The sequence below is a fragment of the Thermobia domestica genome, chromosome 10 (genome assembly GCF_964235325.1).
Source record: "Thermobia domestica chromosome 10, izTheDome1.hap1.1, whole genome shotgun sequence".
Classification (NCBI taxonomy): Eukaryota; Metazoa; Arthropoda; class Insecta; order Zygentoma; family Lepismatidae; genus Thermobia; species Thermobia domestica.
The window spans coordinates 114735993-114754294 of NC_137463.1; the positions used below are offsets into that span (position 1 = coordinate 114735993).

The 18302-nt window shown below is 34.4% G+C and overlaps 1 protein-coding gene across 1 annotated transcript in view; it reads right to left on the bottom strand.

Annotated features, from left to right (window-relative positions):
- LOC145662667 (sodium/bile acid cotransporter 7-B-like) overlaps window positions 1–16760 on the bottom strand; it is a 48652-nt gene extending 31892 nt beyond the window's left edge. The window contains exons 1-3 of the mRNA XM_081728468.1: window positions 16604–16760; window positions 5593–5812; window positions 2154–2304 (exon numbers count right to left, since the gene is read on the bottom strand). Coding sequence (XP_081584594.1) covers window positions 2154–2304; window positions 5593–5812; window positions 16604–16697 — 465 coding nt within the window. The 5' untranslated portion in view covers window positions 16698–16760. The remainder of the gene's footprint in view (window positions 1–2153; window positions 2305–5592; window positions 5813–16603) is intronic.
- Window positions 16761–18302: the final 1542 nt, after the last annotated feature.

Consider the following 18302-nt stretch of genomic DNA (forward strand, 5'->3'; position numbering starts at 1 on the left):
AATATGTAATATTAGTAATAGGCTTAATAAAGATTCTGCCTATTTATCTGCTCTGCTTGTAAGTATATTATTTCTAACTTTAAAATATACTTATACAGGTCAATATATAATTGATCAGTTTCTTTCTAATGTGATTCGTCACGTGTATAAAAACTGGACAAACTACAAATCAGGATACTATACACAGAAAATTAATAATGATAGCTTTATTACTCAGATATTAACCTGCATATATTAATACATATGAGGATTTAGGTACTTAATAGAATTCTTTTTAATCATTTCTTTTTTATTAAAGAAAAAAGTTTTAAATTGTCATTATAGACACATGGCCTGTCGAATAATAATAATAATGTTTTCCCAGGACATTGAACAAAGTTATCGTGTCTTGCAAAATCTTTTGATGGAGACAAAGATCATGTTGTCACCGAGATAGATCAATCGTCCTCAGAAACTGAGGAAAACGAAAACGAGGACATGTTTTGAACTCGAAGTGTTTTGAAGTTCCAGTTGTTTATTTTACCTATTTATGTGAGAATTTTCAAAATAATGTTCAATCAGGTCTGATATAGTGCTTTATGAGAGATTGATTCTAAGTTGCAAGAAGCATAACAAATAATAATAATAATAATAATAATAATATTAACATTAGTGCATCACGCTAACTCCTAATAGTAAATCACGTTGATGCTCATTGCAATAATATAATGCAATAATTTAGATTTGAGCATTTATATTTATGTATCCGCAAGTTCGTTGGTCGGCTAACTAAAAAAAAAAAAAAAAAAAAAAAAGTGAATGCAAACAATTAGAACCCGTAAGTATTGACTTTAACCTATAATTCGTGCTTGAACTTTTCGGGTAAACTGTACCCGCCCGATACCCATTGCGTTTGGTTTACTCGATCCTTAGACCTGATAAACCCGTTTGACCCGTGTTTGGCCTGTTTGGACCTTTGACCCGATAGACTCGTTATGAGTTCGTACATGATAATTAGAACAATTTGTGTTATAATAATAAAGTGAAACAACACATCATTTACAATAATGACAGACTAAACTTGTTTTCATAAAAACGGGATTATCAAGTCATCCCCATTCATACGGTTCAATCGGGCAAACCCGATTCTACGGGTAAACATACAATATCGGTCCAACGTGCGGTCCAGGATCTATTCTATTTTCCGAGCATTACCGAAAATGCACAGTAGCATGACACGGCTCGGACGTAAAAACTAACATATTATTATAATTATTATTATTATTATTATTATTATTATTACATTAATAGGAGAGAAAATTACTTGTTGAATAACCTGTAGACCCCTACGTAGTTTATCCCTATTTTAAATGGTTATTCTTGTTTTATTTATCTGCTTATTGGTTTGCAACACTCAGAAAGAATAGTTCGAGACTTCATTGTTTACCCTGGCGACAGGGAGAGCGGCTAAGCTTTTGTAATACCGGCAACATCCAACTGGTTGACAAACCGCACGTGGCCGCTAACAACCATATGACAGTTTTACTGCTGATAAGAAAACTTGGTTTAGCTTTGAAAACCACTATATATTCCATTTAATTATCTAGCACTTCATAAAACAACAGTTGACAAGTACGACTTTATTTACATGAGATATAATTGAATAAATATCTCATGATATGTATTGTATTGCGTTTTTGAGTCTGACCTGAAATATTTGTGGTTTTGTTTTGATAATCACTTCGGCCTCCTCCATCGCCTCACCGCTATCGCGTTCGATTTATTGCGCATGTTCTTAAATTCAAATCCTACTGGGAGTACACCTCGGATTAAAATCCAAATAGTGGTTCATATCCCACTTTGTAAGTGAATCCCATCTTTCATAGCTCTGGTATTTGTTTGAAGTTTGATGTTTTCTCCCAGCAGTGAAGTTAAAAGTGATGTAGCCCTATACTGCCAACTTGTCAAGGCAGAAGTTCTATAACCCCTGTATTATATCAAACAAGTATAGAAAGGCAAAGAAAAATCATAATCAAGGTATCTACCCTTCTCTAGGAAATTATCCGCGATACAAAATATATATGTAAATTTGTAAATTCTGATTAGAATTATCAAATCAATAATAATAATAATAATAATAAAATACGTTAGAAGAAACCTCCAAAAATACTTACAAAATAAAGTAATGTTAGTGGAGTGACTATAATGCCAAGAACGCTTCCAAGAGCGGAGTTGAAAACAGCAGCCGCTTCATTTCCTCCAGCTGCTTTAGTAAGAATCACAGCTGATGATACTGGAGGAGGCATACAACTCACTGTCACTAATCTGCAAAGGAAAACGTCAATTTATTATACCCAAATAGCATCGTATTGCCACTCCTTAACGTGAGTTCGATATTATTTTTGTTCAAGTAGCTCCGCATTGTCCTCATGATACGGATGAACGCTACACTGCCGAAGACTTGTTTTCCTTAAAAATCACCCATCCAAGTATTGAACAGGTCCACCGAAGGCTTGACTTAGGTCATCACAAGGAAACCAGTAGAAAAACAAAGCTAAGGCACTGGCTACAATGACACTAAATATAAGCAAAACCAAAAATATTACAAGGGGTTTCTTTAAAATAGAACGCTTCTCTTATGCATGGAGAATATTTTTATAACACAAAAAAGTATGAGAATGCAAAGAAATGCAGGTTTTCATCTTGTCTGCGAGGGTAGCTTAAGCTTGTCAATTTTAGTGTCTATTGTCCGAACTTTCTGTATATTCTAAGACTTTGTGTATATATATATATATATATATATATATATATATATATACTATATTTAAACAAAAGTACAGTAAACTGATAAAGCAGAAGGGCATCGTTGGAGAATCTAAATTTGCTTGGCAGACAATCATAACTGAGATTCTATCCTCATTCACACTACATATCCCAGAAAGGTATCATAAATACATAGTGGCTTCTTTATATTGAATTAGGGCAATTAACTATGAAAAACTACTAATGGAGCCGATGGATGACTGCAACTATTAACTTGAACTTCAGAAATATGTCTAAATGTATTAATGTTGAAACTTGTAATGAGAACTCCTACTTTCGTCAGCATAAACAAACTGCTGTTAAAATTACATCATGTGGCTTTCATCGTATAAAGAAAAAAATATTACCAGTAGCGTTAAGCTTACCTATAACATTCCGAAAACAAAATACTTAAACATTATCATGACGGATAGTTTGTAACAAATACAATAGATTCAAATACACCAATAATCCTATTCCAATCAGTTATTGTCTTGTAAAATAAATATATATATATCATGTTGTCAAGTTGTGCTTACCGGTAACCTGCTGAAACATGCTAAATAGTAAAAACCATTACCACAGTGAAGAGTTTGTATTCACTATAAAAGCTTTAATAAATATTTAGACGCATTCCTCGGTTTATGTTAATACTCTGAAGCAGCCTGAATAACAATATTCAAAGAACACAGTTTGAGTATCCCTTTACCCCAGTGATGAAAACACTATTATTAAACATCTCGAATTTCATATATTACAATTGGAAGAACTACAATACATTAAATGCTTTAGTTATGCTGATAAAAGGATTCTGATATATAAAACAGATAAACAATTAAAGTTCCTCATAGAAAAGTTAAATAGCATGGATCCAAAAATAAAATTTACTGTGCAATTAGAAAAAGAAGTAACATTAAATTTAGATTCGTAGGAAAGATGACGAACCCTATAGGAAATCGAAATTCAGCGGGCCATATATTAAAAATAAATAAATAAATATAAAAGTGTATTCATACCTAACAAATCAAAATGTTTGATTAATTTTTTCATTAAAGCCTACTGGTCATGTAGTTTAGAAGATGATATTAACACCACTGATTATATTTTCAATTAAGGCAAAGAAAATAGTGTGGTGCCTAAAGAAATGGCAGACAGTAACATTCATGTCTATAAAAACCGACAAAATTAAAACAAATTCAGATACAGAACATAAATGGAGTGTGATCCTTTTGTTGCCGAGGTTATCAAATAGATAAAAGGAAATACGTATTTCAAAAGTATAATTTTAAAAATAGCTGAGGCCTTCTACTAATACTGAAAAATCATGATAGGGTACAAATATACTTGGTACTTCTTGAATTAAGACATTCAATTAAAAGTTTATGAAGTAACAGTAAATGTACCTGATATGACAAAACTTACATCAAAATAAGAATTAGATAAAACATCTGAGGCTTTGAAGAGGAATGAGAAACTTCAGGTTTACTAAAGCATTTAGTTCAGTATAGATCCAATACAATTCATATTCACATTCTACGTAAGTTATTAATGTATACTAAACGAATGCACTTGAATCTATTTTATCGCAGTACAAATCCAACTTTCACTACAGACAAAGGTGGTTTAAATAAAGGTAATGTAATTATAAAAGCTTATTAACAAACAATAGCACATAAAGGTATTTTTATAATAAAAAATCTTACAATTTTACAGTTTAGTTATTAAGAGTTTATACAATCTGGTATAATAACTGAATAAAAAAACACAAAAATGGAGGCAAAAATTAAATGAAATCGAAACAAATAGCAGTGGAAACTGAAACACACTGAAAGTAAGAGCATTTCTTTCATACACTTTACTACTTGTAATAAATCAAATTTCCTAACACATCCTTATAAAGTGTTTTTACGAAGAAAGCAGTAGCAATATTATTAACCAAAATGGAAAATGCTGGATCATTTTGTAACATTATTTTATGCATTATATCAACACAAATTAAGTACTAACAACTTATATTAGAAACTGAACGTAGAAAGCACATTTTATTAATTATAAAACAGCTATGGAAGCCTTGTTGATAAATTTACTCTAATATTTCCGTGACCTCTGTTTTCTTTCTTGAGCCTTAATAGAAATATCGAAATGTTCTGAGTGTATATTCAAAATATTATGTTTGCGGTGATCCGGCTCCTTCTATACAAATAGCTTGTTATAGAAATTTAAAAAATTGAAAACACTAAGTCGTTACGTGATGCTCGATCTATTCGAAATTGTTATGTTGGCATGCGGTCCCTGTCACTAGTTTTACAATATGTAGCTAGAGAAAGCCGGAATATCGAAAACATGATATTTTTTTAGTACATTTCAAGCCATCTTGATATTTGTCATAGTGTCAACGCTCTAGTGCATTGGAATACCGCTTCACGTGAGATCAGTAAAATCAAGCAGTGCTGGATTTGGTCGACGAAAGAGGAGTGGCGCTCGTACTCACCACAATACGCGGCGTCCACCTAGCGTCGTGAGAAGAACTGGGGACTAGGAAGAAACAAGTAGCGAACTCCGGTCTAGATACCCAGAATTAACGATAAGGGGAACCGATGTGCTGACCACACATTATTCCAGAGACATGAGTACCACAAGCCGGCTGGTAGGACCTGGCTCCCTAAGGGCTGTTGCAGCGTATCATCATCATATTATTATTAAGGCTCGAGAAAGAAAACAAGGATTTCCGATATATCACCATAAATTTATCATTGCAAGAGCACTTCCCTAGGTAAGCGTTTTTCAAATAACTACTTGCACTGTACTCACCCCTTTATAATCCATTCGTTCAGGTCAAATATGTCAAGAATCCCTACCACAACTTGCATAAACAATGGTATAAAACATAATGTAAACCCCTGTATAAATAAATGTAATCTGAATTGATATACAGCTCCAACAAGTTCTTCTGTTTTCAGCGAAACTCCACTGATAAAAAATATCACAAACACAGCAATGTACTTGGCAGTTACTTCTGGTTTTAAAGGTCCTGTGAAAAGGGAAAACACGAAATTAGAAAAAAAAAATCAGTTTCAACACTAAAATTAAGTCAAATGTAATTATTTGTCCCCTTAAGACAATCCTTTTCGAAGTTAATTTATGTTTATGTTACGTTAAAACATAACGTAAATCCCTGTACATATATAATTTGAACGAACTGAGAATCATAAACTACACCAAAACTTTTAAAAAACTATGAATAGACTTCAAAAACCGACAAAAAGCAGAAAATAATAATAAAGCGCCAAAACGCAATTTATTACTATTATTAGAGTTGTGCGTGGATGCAGATACCCGCACTATTATAGCTTCCGCAAATGTATTTTTAGTTCCTGTGCGGATAACAGATAAAATGCAGATATTCGTGAAAAGGCAACAATTTTGGTGATCATTTTTCTAAATGTTAATCATTATTTAATTTTAGTAATAAAGTGTGATTGCTCTTTCGGTACAAATAACTGCCAGAACAAAACTGAGCTACCGTATTTCTTTTCTTTCCCCACTTTTAAACGCAATAGAAAATATGATGTGCTAATATGACTTTATGGAGGTTTGAGTCAGGTGGCTTTCTTCATATTATTTTATTTTTATTTTCACGGTACTTCCATTTTCTTTAGCGTTCTAAGCAAAGACACTTATGTCTTCAGAGTTTGGAAACACAAAGGAAAAAGATTTGTTCTAAAATTAACTTTTTTCATTATTAAATCGCGAGGTAGTAGAAAAGTACGCGTATCAATTTCATTCTCATAGTAACGGGCAAAATATAATATTCTGCGAAAAACATGCATTTTGTTTGACATTATTTTCTTCGTAACATTTCCATCCACACTGGGACCGTGTTCACCTGCAGGTCTAACACAAACCAAAACCTTGTAATTACATTAGATATGTAGTTAAATAAACTGCAAAAGAAAATGACCTTGGAGTATGCACTCTGGTCAATATCCCAAAATACTTGTAAGGTTTGTGTCCACACATTCCAAATAACTTGAACTTCCTTACAAAAATCTTTGTGTCATACTTCCCGTGCTTAAAATTTCCTTTAAGGCATCAAAAAAAAAAAAAAATAAATAAATAAATAAATAAAAAAAAATAAAAAATAAAAAAATAAATAAATAAATAAATAAATAAATAAAATAAAAATAAATAACACTTACCCTATTGAGTATTCAGAACGCTAAGAAAAAATTGCTTCTTTTTCTTTTTGTATAGTATGTACACAACAGCAAGACATTTTTTATTCAATATACTGACTCTGTTGCAGGTTTTAACTATTTATGATGTTTACACTAATTGGAATTATTTGTTGTTTCAGATGTCGTGTTTCCAACTATAGCTTCAAAACTGGCTTTATAGATCAAAGCTGGCATACCCATTGTGATATTTATTGTGTGTGAAAACCTACTGTGAAAACGAGTCCTAACAAAACAAGATACCGGTAGGAAATACTAGTGTAATCAACACATATGGAACACACAATTCAAACCAGCAACAAATGACAGTATTCAATCAGTAGCTACACGTTTGCTAGATAACAAAATAAGTAATGTCTAGGGTATTAACTGAATAAACAGGTTTATAACTCAGGATCTTACCTACATATGAAATCATTACACATGAGTTACCTCTATTGAAAGTTTATTTAGAAAAAGTTGATAATTCTATGAAATATCTTTTTTTAAAAGTGCATGAGATATACCTGTTGGGTGTTCTCTTCTCTAATTCCTTAATTTTTCTCTAGTTTTAGTAAACAACTTTATTAAGCTAAGGTTTCTCTAATTATGTGCCTGTGGCAGACAGAAGGCTAGCTCTCACTAAAAGCGTCCTCTGTCAACCTTAACTTATAAAGGGCAATGACTCACTACATCAAAAGCCCTGGCCTAGAATCCTATTTCGTGTACTCCCTTAAATATGAGATGCACTAGAAGGATATCTATCTAAATATTTATTATAGGGATAGGTAGGTAAGAAGAAATGAGTTCGCCTTATAGTAGCGAAAGATCCTTAAATAGATCTGGCAGGTAAAGGTTAGATAAGAACCATACTCCCTGAAACAGGAGATGTGAGTCAAAAAAAATCTAAAAACTCTATCAGTAGCCTCTTACAAGTCCACTTCGAGGGATCGAACCCAGGAATCTGTGTTCAGAGTATTCATAAAAACCTATTGTGTCCTGCAAGAGGAACAAATTACCTTATAACCGACCAAAGCCGTATAGAGCTTCAGTTCTGAACATGTACTCAAAAATTCTAATATCAGGGAATTGTTAATCTAAATGCCATATCCACCTAAATATGGAATGTAGCATTTCAAGGATCAAATCCTGTGCCTATTCTACAGGGCCTAATTCCCTAGCAAAAATCTGTTTCTTGAATTAGTATAAGAATTATTTTTCTATATCCCTTCTTCTCACAGGACCTCATTTTAGTCCAAGAAAGAAGTCCCTTAAAAATGACAACCTACTAGAAGGTAGAATCTAATATAGCTCATGCCTTCTGCCCTATTAAAGACCTCCGTAATACTTCCCCTCCATTTACTTGAAGACCTAATATTCGCTTACGGGGAGAAAAAAGTTCCCACTCGGCTCGACCGAGCCGAGTCCGTCCTACAGACTACATTTTGGAGACTGTTCGAAGTCTCCCCCAAGACTGACGGTCAACTGACCCCTTCCCTCTAAAACTCTTCCGTTTATATAGGAAAGCTATCATATCATAAGCTATGTAGAAAAAAACGAGCGGGGGGAGGAGGGTTCTCCCACCAAAAAGAAGCTTTCTCTGAATGCTTTGAAACTGACTGTTATTCCTTGAAACAGAGTTGCTATCTAGTATTCTTTTTACTAGAGGTATTTTTTATGTAATAGCTGAAAATAGAAATAATATAAACATATATAGTAAATACAACAATTACATTTACATACAATTAATAATAATAATTAATCACCCAATGCCCAGATCTGGATTTCTTAACCTAATAATAACTTAAAATATATAAATCAATACCAATATACAGATATAAAACAATATTTAAATTTAAAGCATTATTTAAACATAAAAACCAGCAAGTGACCCAAAAGTGTCACTTGCAAATAGGAGGCAAAATTTTGTGAACTACTTCAGATATCATGTTTTTAAAACAATTTAAGAGCAAGTACGAAAATGTAACTTTGAAATTTAAAAATATACTTCGGGAACTTCACTGATGAAATAAAAATTTCAGTAGAGAACTATTTATTTTGGTTAGGTTAGGTTTTGGGTATAGATAAGTTATTTGAACAGGAAATGTTTAGACGAAGGTGCTAGAAGTAAGTAAAAAACAGATGATTTACAGGAGAAATGAGTTGAACTAAGGTAAACGTAATTGAGTATAGTTTAACTACTGTATCACCGGACCAATTTTAGAAAATTTACCAGGTGAATTGGAGAATTTATTTTCGTTTGTGAGCAACAGCGAATGAAAGTCAGATGAGAGGAAAACTTGTTGCTGTGTAAATAGTTGTTGTTGTTAGTTGTTTTTTATGTTGTAAGCGGCACTATATGTAAAGGCGGAAGGGAATATTTGGCGGAGAGGTACACTAGTGATGATTTATGAGAAAGGCAGCGTGGAAATGGTGCGTAAATGACAAGATTGGCTCTTATCGTGTTTGAGTTCTATCTAGTTGTACAAAAATAAGGTGTGTCAGTTGTTGAAATTGTGTGTAACACATGGTCTACTAAACAGGCGAACAGTTTTCATAAGTGTAGAAACGAACTGAAACTACAGAAAAGAGGCACATCTAACAAAACCTAATTTAGTACATTTTGGTACCTTTCTTTTGATGACATTTACTATCTCCCCCAAAGCTGTGCAACACATAAGTCATGCCTTTTATGACATATAAAGTGTTTTTCCACTATCCTCGTTTATGCGTAAACCCATCGCCGTTGACGCGCCTGCTCCCTATGGACGCATCGCTACCGCTCAGACCCCATTGCTACGCTCCTGACTCGGTTAGATTAGCAATCGTGCTTTTTAGTGGCCACCTAGCACTAACGTCCACACTATATTTCGAACAATAACTAATACCAAGTGTGAAAGGGGTCACAACCTAGTATTTCAGGTGAGGAACTAAGTAATATTAGTTTTTTTTTTATTTATTTATTTTATTTTATTTTCGTGTAGTCCGGCGACACAGTAGTAATGCCTTAAGTAGTGTCTTATTTAAGAATGGGGCTAAACTGCCACATAACTATACTTTCACCGTTGTATTACAACTTATCTGTTCTTACTTTCATATACCTTACCTACAATTACCACTGTTTCATCTCTGGCCTTCACGCCTCATTTGCTCTTTCCTACACCCGTATACATCATTATAGTATTACTGCGCAAAATTAGTACCTTGGAACTGTTAAGTGTTGCAAAGTATACACTACTCATTAATGACTAAAACAATGTGGCCGATTGAATATCATGTCTTCCCATAGGGTGCGGTTTGTGATTTACATTGACCACCCGGGCGTGACGTAATATCACGTGGTATTTAGTCCAATTTGCACACAGAACTTCATTGATTAAAATAAAAGTGCGTGCAGTTTTACCATACGGAGGAGGAGGAGCTACGGTTTAGAAGCTCCGCAGGGCTTATTTTGTTCCACCTTGACCCCCATAATAATACAGCAGCATATATATCCTAAGTTAGTTAATAACCCAATGCGTTTAAAATACTGTCAGGTTGTGCTCTACTGCCACCTCACCTCATATCGCATCAACCCGCGAACACACACAGTCCACAATTTAACTTAAGTTTTCCCCCTTATTAATCACCCTACAGTGATGACCTTTCTAACATTTGTTAATCTCATTATCACATTTAGTCTGATTCTGTTCATTTCTGCGTAAATTTTGTATTTCGGAGCCGCCATCTGTGGCAGCTAACCCTTTTGAATAGAATTCATGTTGTAGAAACGAGAAATGCTATAGAGACTATCAGGGCCGTGCTGGGATACTAATGAGGGCGGTGGACAAGTCTACTGAAAGGGCGCCCACACAAACGGGAATATATATATATATACAGAGAAAGAGAGAGATTTTGAAAGAAAGTATGCCATTTTATATCAATATCACCACCAAATTTGTTTCAGTATTAACGTACATAGCTAACCTCTAATCGAAATCGTCTTTACTACAGAAAAACTTTTTAGTTCCTGTAATGACATTTCTGTCAAATAAAAAGAAGCTAAATATATCAAGAACTTAATATAGCATGCCTCGCAGGAGGCTCACTCTCGTGTTTACAAAGCTCTCCATTGATTTCTGTTCTTAGAAAACTCAACCCAGTTTCTACTTTATATTCCAATCTCTACGAGAACCATTTTAATATTTTCCTCTCATCTGCGCCTCGGTGTTCCTAACGGTCATTTTCCTATTTGGATTTCCAGCTACAACTTCGAAAGCGTTTCTAACTTCTTCCATTCTGGCTACATAACCTGACGATTTGTGTCTCCTAGACTTGATGACCCTAACAACGTTTGGTAAACGGTATAAAATTATGCAGTTCCTCCTTATGAAGTTTCCGCCTTCCTCCATTCCCGTTCCTTTTGGAGTTCGAATATTGGTTTAAGAATCTTGTTTTCAAATACTTTCAGTCTGCGATTTTCCCTAAGAGTCAGTGACCATGTTTCGCAACCATACAGCACAACAGGCATGATTATCGTTTTATATTTTGAGCTACAAACTAGTCAACTGAATTAGCGACAAGAAAAGATTTTTAACTGAATAATAGCACGAAATCCCTCCTTTCAGTTGACATCAATTTTTTTTAGTAATTATGGTTTTGGTCTGTTAATAATGATCTTAGATATTTGAAAGTATCCACTTTGTCGAAAGAAAATATTATTTGGTATTTTAACGCATCCATAAAATGCAGCATTACGATCCCGACAAACTTCCATTTATTTAGTTTTCTCTGCATTTAAGCCTATATCCCTGCAAGCGTTAATTAAGATGTCTGCATTCCTTTCTATTATTCTATCATTGCCTATTAAATTTACATCATCAGGATACGCCATAACCTGGCAAATACAATTCAGCTCTAGGACCTGATTGCTGTCTTTGATTTCCCTTATCGTTTTCTCCAGAACAAAGTTAGATAATAATAACGACAACGCATCTCCTTGTTTCAGGCCATTCTCAACGTGAAAGCTCGTGAACAAGAATTTATCTACTCGAACCTTACTTTGGGATTCATTTAAGCATATCTTAATTAATCGACTGTTTTAGTATTGCAAATTCTGTAAGCATGTACAATGTTTTACCTCCTACCAGAGTCTAAAGTCAATAATTGATGTGTCAGGATGTTGTATTCTCTCATTTCTTTTCAAGTATTAGTCGAATGGTAAATATCTGGTCGATAGTCGATCGATTTTACCTACACCCGCTCTGATAATCTCCAATAATTTCATCTGCGTATAGAGTCAATCTTAATGCAATACAATGTTTAAGAGGGTTTATTGGATGTTGACAGAAGAGAAATGCCTCGATAATTATTAAATCAGTTTTGTTGCTTTTCTTCTGAACTGGAACAATGATTGATTCTCTTCACTCTTGTGGTAATTCCTCCTTGTTCCAGATAATGAGAACGAGTTTGTGTATCTTGCTCTTAATTTTTTCCCTCCAGCTAAAATTAAGTCAACCAGGATTTCGTCTAAATCCGGAGATGTGTGTGTAATTTTTTAAAATAGCGATTTCTATTTCTGTCTGGTTAGGTTCTGGAATATACAGTTATGCTCTATGCATTTCACTTTCTCCACGCGCATTAGTTTTTGGCTATGTGTTAAGCAACTCGTCAAAGAAATATTTCTATCTATTTAAGATGCTATCTGCATCAGTGAGAATTGTTCCTTTAGGTTTCTTTCATATATAAGCACGAAGTTGATAGCCTTTCTTAAGTTCGTTGATGCATTTATACATGTCCCGAATGTTTTTGTTTTCACTATTATCTTCAAGTTAATTAATTTTAACTTTCAAAAGTCGCGTTTCTTTGTTCTAAAAGTTTTAGAAATTTTCTGCCAGATGACAATGAAATTTTATGTAGTTATTTCGTTAGGATTTTGTAGCCAACGCAGTTTCTTCTGTTTTCTCTTCTCTGCTACTTTAGTACATTCCTGGTTGAACCATGGTTTGTTCCTACGTATTTCTGTGTGCTCCAATATTTCTTTTGCTGAAATTTTAATGTTACCTCTAATTTCAACCAAGTATCTTGAACACTAGTGCACTCCGAACCTTCTAAAACAGAGAATTTATTCGACACTTCAATCTGGATAACCTCTCACCTAACTCTCCTCTATTATAAAATAAATAAATAAATAAAAGTTAATATTTTCAGATATTGAATATTTCCTTTATTCAACGATAGTCTCTCGCTTACTATCACAATCAACTCCTCTGAACGACCGAACATCAGTTGCGCTAGACTGTTCTTTTCTGTCTACTAAAACATGATCAGTTTGAATATGTGTTTTTCCATCTGATGAAGTCCAAGTTTATTTATGAATGTCGCGATGTTGGAATTTTGTAATCTTCACGATAAGGTTTCTGAATATTGCACAGTTCAGGAGTCTAACGCCGTTGTCACAACCTTCCTTATGCAAACATTTATTCCCTATAATCGTTTTGAAAATACCCTCCGGTCCTACCTTCGCATTGAAACCGCCTAACAGAATTTTCATATGGTATTTTAGGAGATGATCAAATACCCCTTCTATTCTTTCGTAAAAAAGCCATCATTAAAAACGCCATCTTTTTAAATCGCCATCCTTATTTTCTGTTGGGGCATGTGCATTTAAAATAATAATATTACACCACTGACCCTTAAGAGAAATCAAAGAAAATCTATCATTAACAAATACAAGCTATGTAGTTGCTGATATTACGTATTCGTATATGAACGGAAAGCCCTGTTTCTAGTTGGTAATTTTTAATTTGGTCCCCGTAAAGGAACGTAAAATTTCCCGACTTGACTCCTCCATTTTCTTCTCATCTAACTTTCTGATATCCCACTAGGTCTATCTTCTATTTCTAAACTCATTCGTTACACATTTTAACGCGCTTGCCCTATAGAGACTTCTTATATTCCATGTTCCAAATCTCATGTCGATTTTACTTTGCGTAGTTTGTGCCAAGTTATCAATTCTGATCCGAGGATTCTGCAACCTTATCTGAACAATCCTTTATCTATATCTATCTATATATATATATATATAGGATGAGGTTGTTAGCCTCACACCAAATTCTCAAGCTGGAGGATCACCCCTTGTCTGTCCGCGACTGCTTACTCAGTATATTCGCAGGTAACCTCTATATCCCAGAGGCCTTCTCCTCGATCCACAACCTGAGGACGCGCCGTGCCGTGATGACAGGAAGACCACATTTTATGAAAGTTAATACAGCTATATTTCAGAAATTTAACAAGTACTGATTATCCGAACACTGCTTTAAAACACACAAGAACAATCAATATGCTCGGATATATGGATGCATATTAAGACTGTGAAAGCTTCGATGCCGTAAAAATCGTGAATTAGAGACTAGTGTCAGTGTAGTATTACATAAATGCATCGTACGTTTGACTATCCGAACTATTCTTGATGTATCACATTGTTTCGTTTTATAGCTATATAATAACTTTATAATATTTTTGTAAGTGATTTTACTCTTTACTTGTTTTCTGCCAATAGCAACGGTATGAATTTATAATACAAAACTGAAATACAGAAGAATAAAATAAAAAAAATAATGTGATATTTCGCAGGGCATCTTATGTAAAGGGCGCCTTGTATTCTTCACAGATTCTGTACTACCAGTCAGTATTTGAATTTATTAAACAAAGCTGGTATACAGGATAACTAAAACCACTTATCTATAATGTGATGTTTCGTAGGGCGCCTTATGTAAAGGGCGCACTGTACCTTTTACGTGTTCTTCGTCAACAGTAACTGTGTGTATTTATTGCACAGAACCGTGCTATACAGAAGAGTAAATAAAATCTTTCATCTTTGATGTGGTTTCGGAAGGGCGCCTAATGTAAATGGCGCACTGCAAATTTCACGGGTTCTTTACCAATAAAACAGTATGAATTTATTACTAAAAAAATGTACCTTTATTTGTACTGTGATATTTCGGAGGACGCACCGGGACACGTCCCGGTGGGCCAGCACGGGCCTGGAGACTATATATACTTACCGGTAGCGCACATGAGGAAATATGAATACAATAATGAAAGCAGTTGCCCTAATCTAACCTAATATTAACAGAAATTAACGAAATTGTAATATATGTTTCGAAACGAAAATGGTCGGCACCTTCAACTAAACATCGGCGGTAATAGTATACATGAGAACCCCCTGTCTTCCGTGCGCGAGGATACTTCATATTATATATTTATACGTTACCAAATTAAATCACTGCGTTGTCTTCATTATATGTGCTTAACATTCTATTTTTACTTTCTAGAATAAATTTTGTTGATTTCGATTCGAAAAATGTTAAATATTTTTAAATTTATATCATGATGCAGACCAAAATCCTTGTTGCATATAATGGGGTTAAATTCCAAAGTTGGGCGTCCGTTTCCAGATAAATTTTTAAAATTTACAGGAAATATATGGATAATTTGATCGTTTGTGTGCTTGATAATATATAATAGTCTCGAAAAATCTGTTTATTTGTTATATATAAGTGGTTATAAACATGGGACTATATGGCGAGCGGAGGGAACTACTTGGCGCAAGGTAACCGAACAGTTGCATTGTGGGAAAGAAACGAGCATTTATGTTACCAATATGGCGAATGTACAAGGGCAATGAACTAGCAGTTTTAACATTTGTGAAGGAATACATTGATAACGAGCAAAATCTTTTAAAAGTTTGTGAAGAGCACGTATTAATGAACCTAATAACAAATTGCAGAAAGTGTGGAAAGGAGATAACAGTGAAAAAACTTGACGAAAGCGGACGCCCAACTTCGGAATATATGCCATATAATGTAATGCGCTATAGCATATAAAGTACAAGGGCAAATAGGTACGTTCTTTTTTATTTTCGTATCACTCGCGAAGTAAATGAAAGTGGGTTTGTTACCCCCTTTTTAAGTTCGTAGATACTCAATGAATAATCCCTAAAAGTATGAGCGTCCAGCTCCTTCTGCAACTGCTCCGGTCTTACGTATACTATATCCACCTGGTTTTATATCAGCTAGAACTATCAACACTAGTATACTTATTAGAAACCAATTCTGTTTCCAATTCCATTTCATGTTTTTGCGGTCCTGTGCACATTAGCTAGGTCTACTTCGAGCAGCACATACGGAAGCAGACACCTCTTATTGGTTTATGTTGTTCCTGTTCACGGTTCTGATTACTGTGTCTTGTTTGTGACAGTTCACGTGAGTGTATAGGAATATTGAAGCTGTTTCCTACGAGGTTATAGTTAAGGAGCCGTACTTCCCATTCAGGGAAGGACGAGAAACGCCATACTTTCAGGAATTATTCATTGACTATCTAGGATGTTAAAAAGTAGGTAATAGACTGAGTTCTTGCCCTTGTACTTAGGGTGTTTAAGTAGTGCAACAGTAAGATGTATCCTCGTGCACGGGAGATGAGAAGTAGCTGTTCTTAACTATTACCATTTTCAGGAGTTTCATACTCTCACTATCGACAATTAAAGAAAATTTACCCTTGTACGTTAAAAAGTGAATGAAAATATTTGCCACACTAAGTATACTTATTATGTGTCTGATTTCCAATACCTCCTTTGCTTCCGAAACCTGGTTTTATATCAGCTAGAACTATCAACACTAGTATACTTATTAGAAACCAATTCTGTTTCCAATTCCATTTCATGTTTTTGCGGTCCTGTGCACAGTGAACATCCTTTTCTTCCTTTTGTGTATACGTAAACAATTAAAGGACAGAGAACAAAGTTTCACGCCTTATGCTTCTCGGATAGTTGTACGTTTGGTAATAGGGTTGAAAGAAAGAAGGAAAGGAAATAAAATAAAGTCTGTAGATGCTAAATTCAAAATATAATAGAAAGAACTGATAAAAACGTAGGGCCTTATGCAGAGTCATTTTGAGGTATGATTAGTCTGATTAATGCAGGAAACATATGCTAGACGTACTCCGCCTTATGCAGAGTCGTTTTGAAGTATGATTAGCTTCATGCTAAACGCCCGACTTCTGCAGGGAGCATATGTAAGTCGAACGCTTTAGAATGGCACTAATCACACTTCAGAAGGACTCTGCATATGGCCCATTCTCTTTAGTATGGCACTAATGATCCGTCAGAACAACTCTGCATAAGGCTCTAGTACAATTTGTTATTCCTAGTATCTCGAAAGGTTCGGGTAAAATCTAATAATTAAAAAAAAAAAAGTGTTTTGCAAGTTGACGATCTACCGAATAAAAAGGTGACGTGAAGTTTTACTATACTGATCCATAGTGTAAGAATTACTAGTAGGAACGGGTTAGAAGCCCCACAGGGGTTGGTTGGGTTCTGTTTGCGACATAAAAGATTTGTCCAATTTTTTCAGTACATTTTACAATCTGTGGATCCGTACAGTAAAAGTGCACTGAAGATGATATGCAAATACGATGATCTCCTACTTTCAGAATACTAAAATATGTAGCGTGGGCCTTAAGTCACTTGTATTCAGTTCTTAATTGATTAAAGTAACAAAGTTTACAATGCACAGGAAGTTATCAAAGAACGAACAAACATGTATTCGTACTAGTGGTGTAATTCAGAGAGGTCATTTAGGGAGGTAGGGAGGGTCATTTGCCCTCCCTGAGCTTGAGAGGTATATAGATTTTATCAATAGATTAGTAGTAAGTTAGTGAAAAACGCGAATATCAAGGGGTCTTCCCCCCCCCCCAAGCCAAATCTGAAATGATGCTACTGGTGTAATTATGTTTTTCCAAAGAAAAGACTTTAGACACAGCACCACTTTCAGTAACGGTTTGTGTCTCTGAATTGTTCTTATAATACTTTCACACAATTGTAGAAATCAATATGTTCATCACATAGTTTATGCGCTGAACGAAAATTAATAAGGATATTTAGTATTGTTTTACCAAAAATTATTCCCTCATTTAAAATTCTGCATTTCTAATTTTAAACAAATCTTGAAATAACCCAGTTGGAAAACTCTACTGTAAACTATCAACCCTAAATTAAGGTTGGTGTAAATGGACAAGTTTCGCCGATAGATGTCACTACAGTCTTCGTATCTCTCTCATGTATTTTTTACCTTTCAAGAGAATTCACGATTTCTCTTACAAATTCCAATCTACAGGCTTCAAATTTTTAGAGAGGGAACTTTATAAACTATCGAAGGCAACAGCCCGTGCCGAATTTACATTTATAATTTTCTTCATTGTTGAAACAGTTCCATTTTTAAAGGTTTGGATATCCATTTCAACAATGAAGAAAATTATAAATAAAAAATC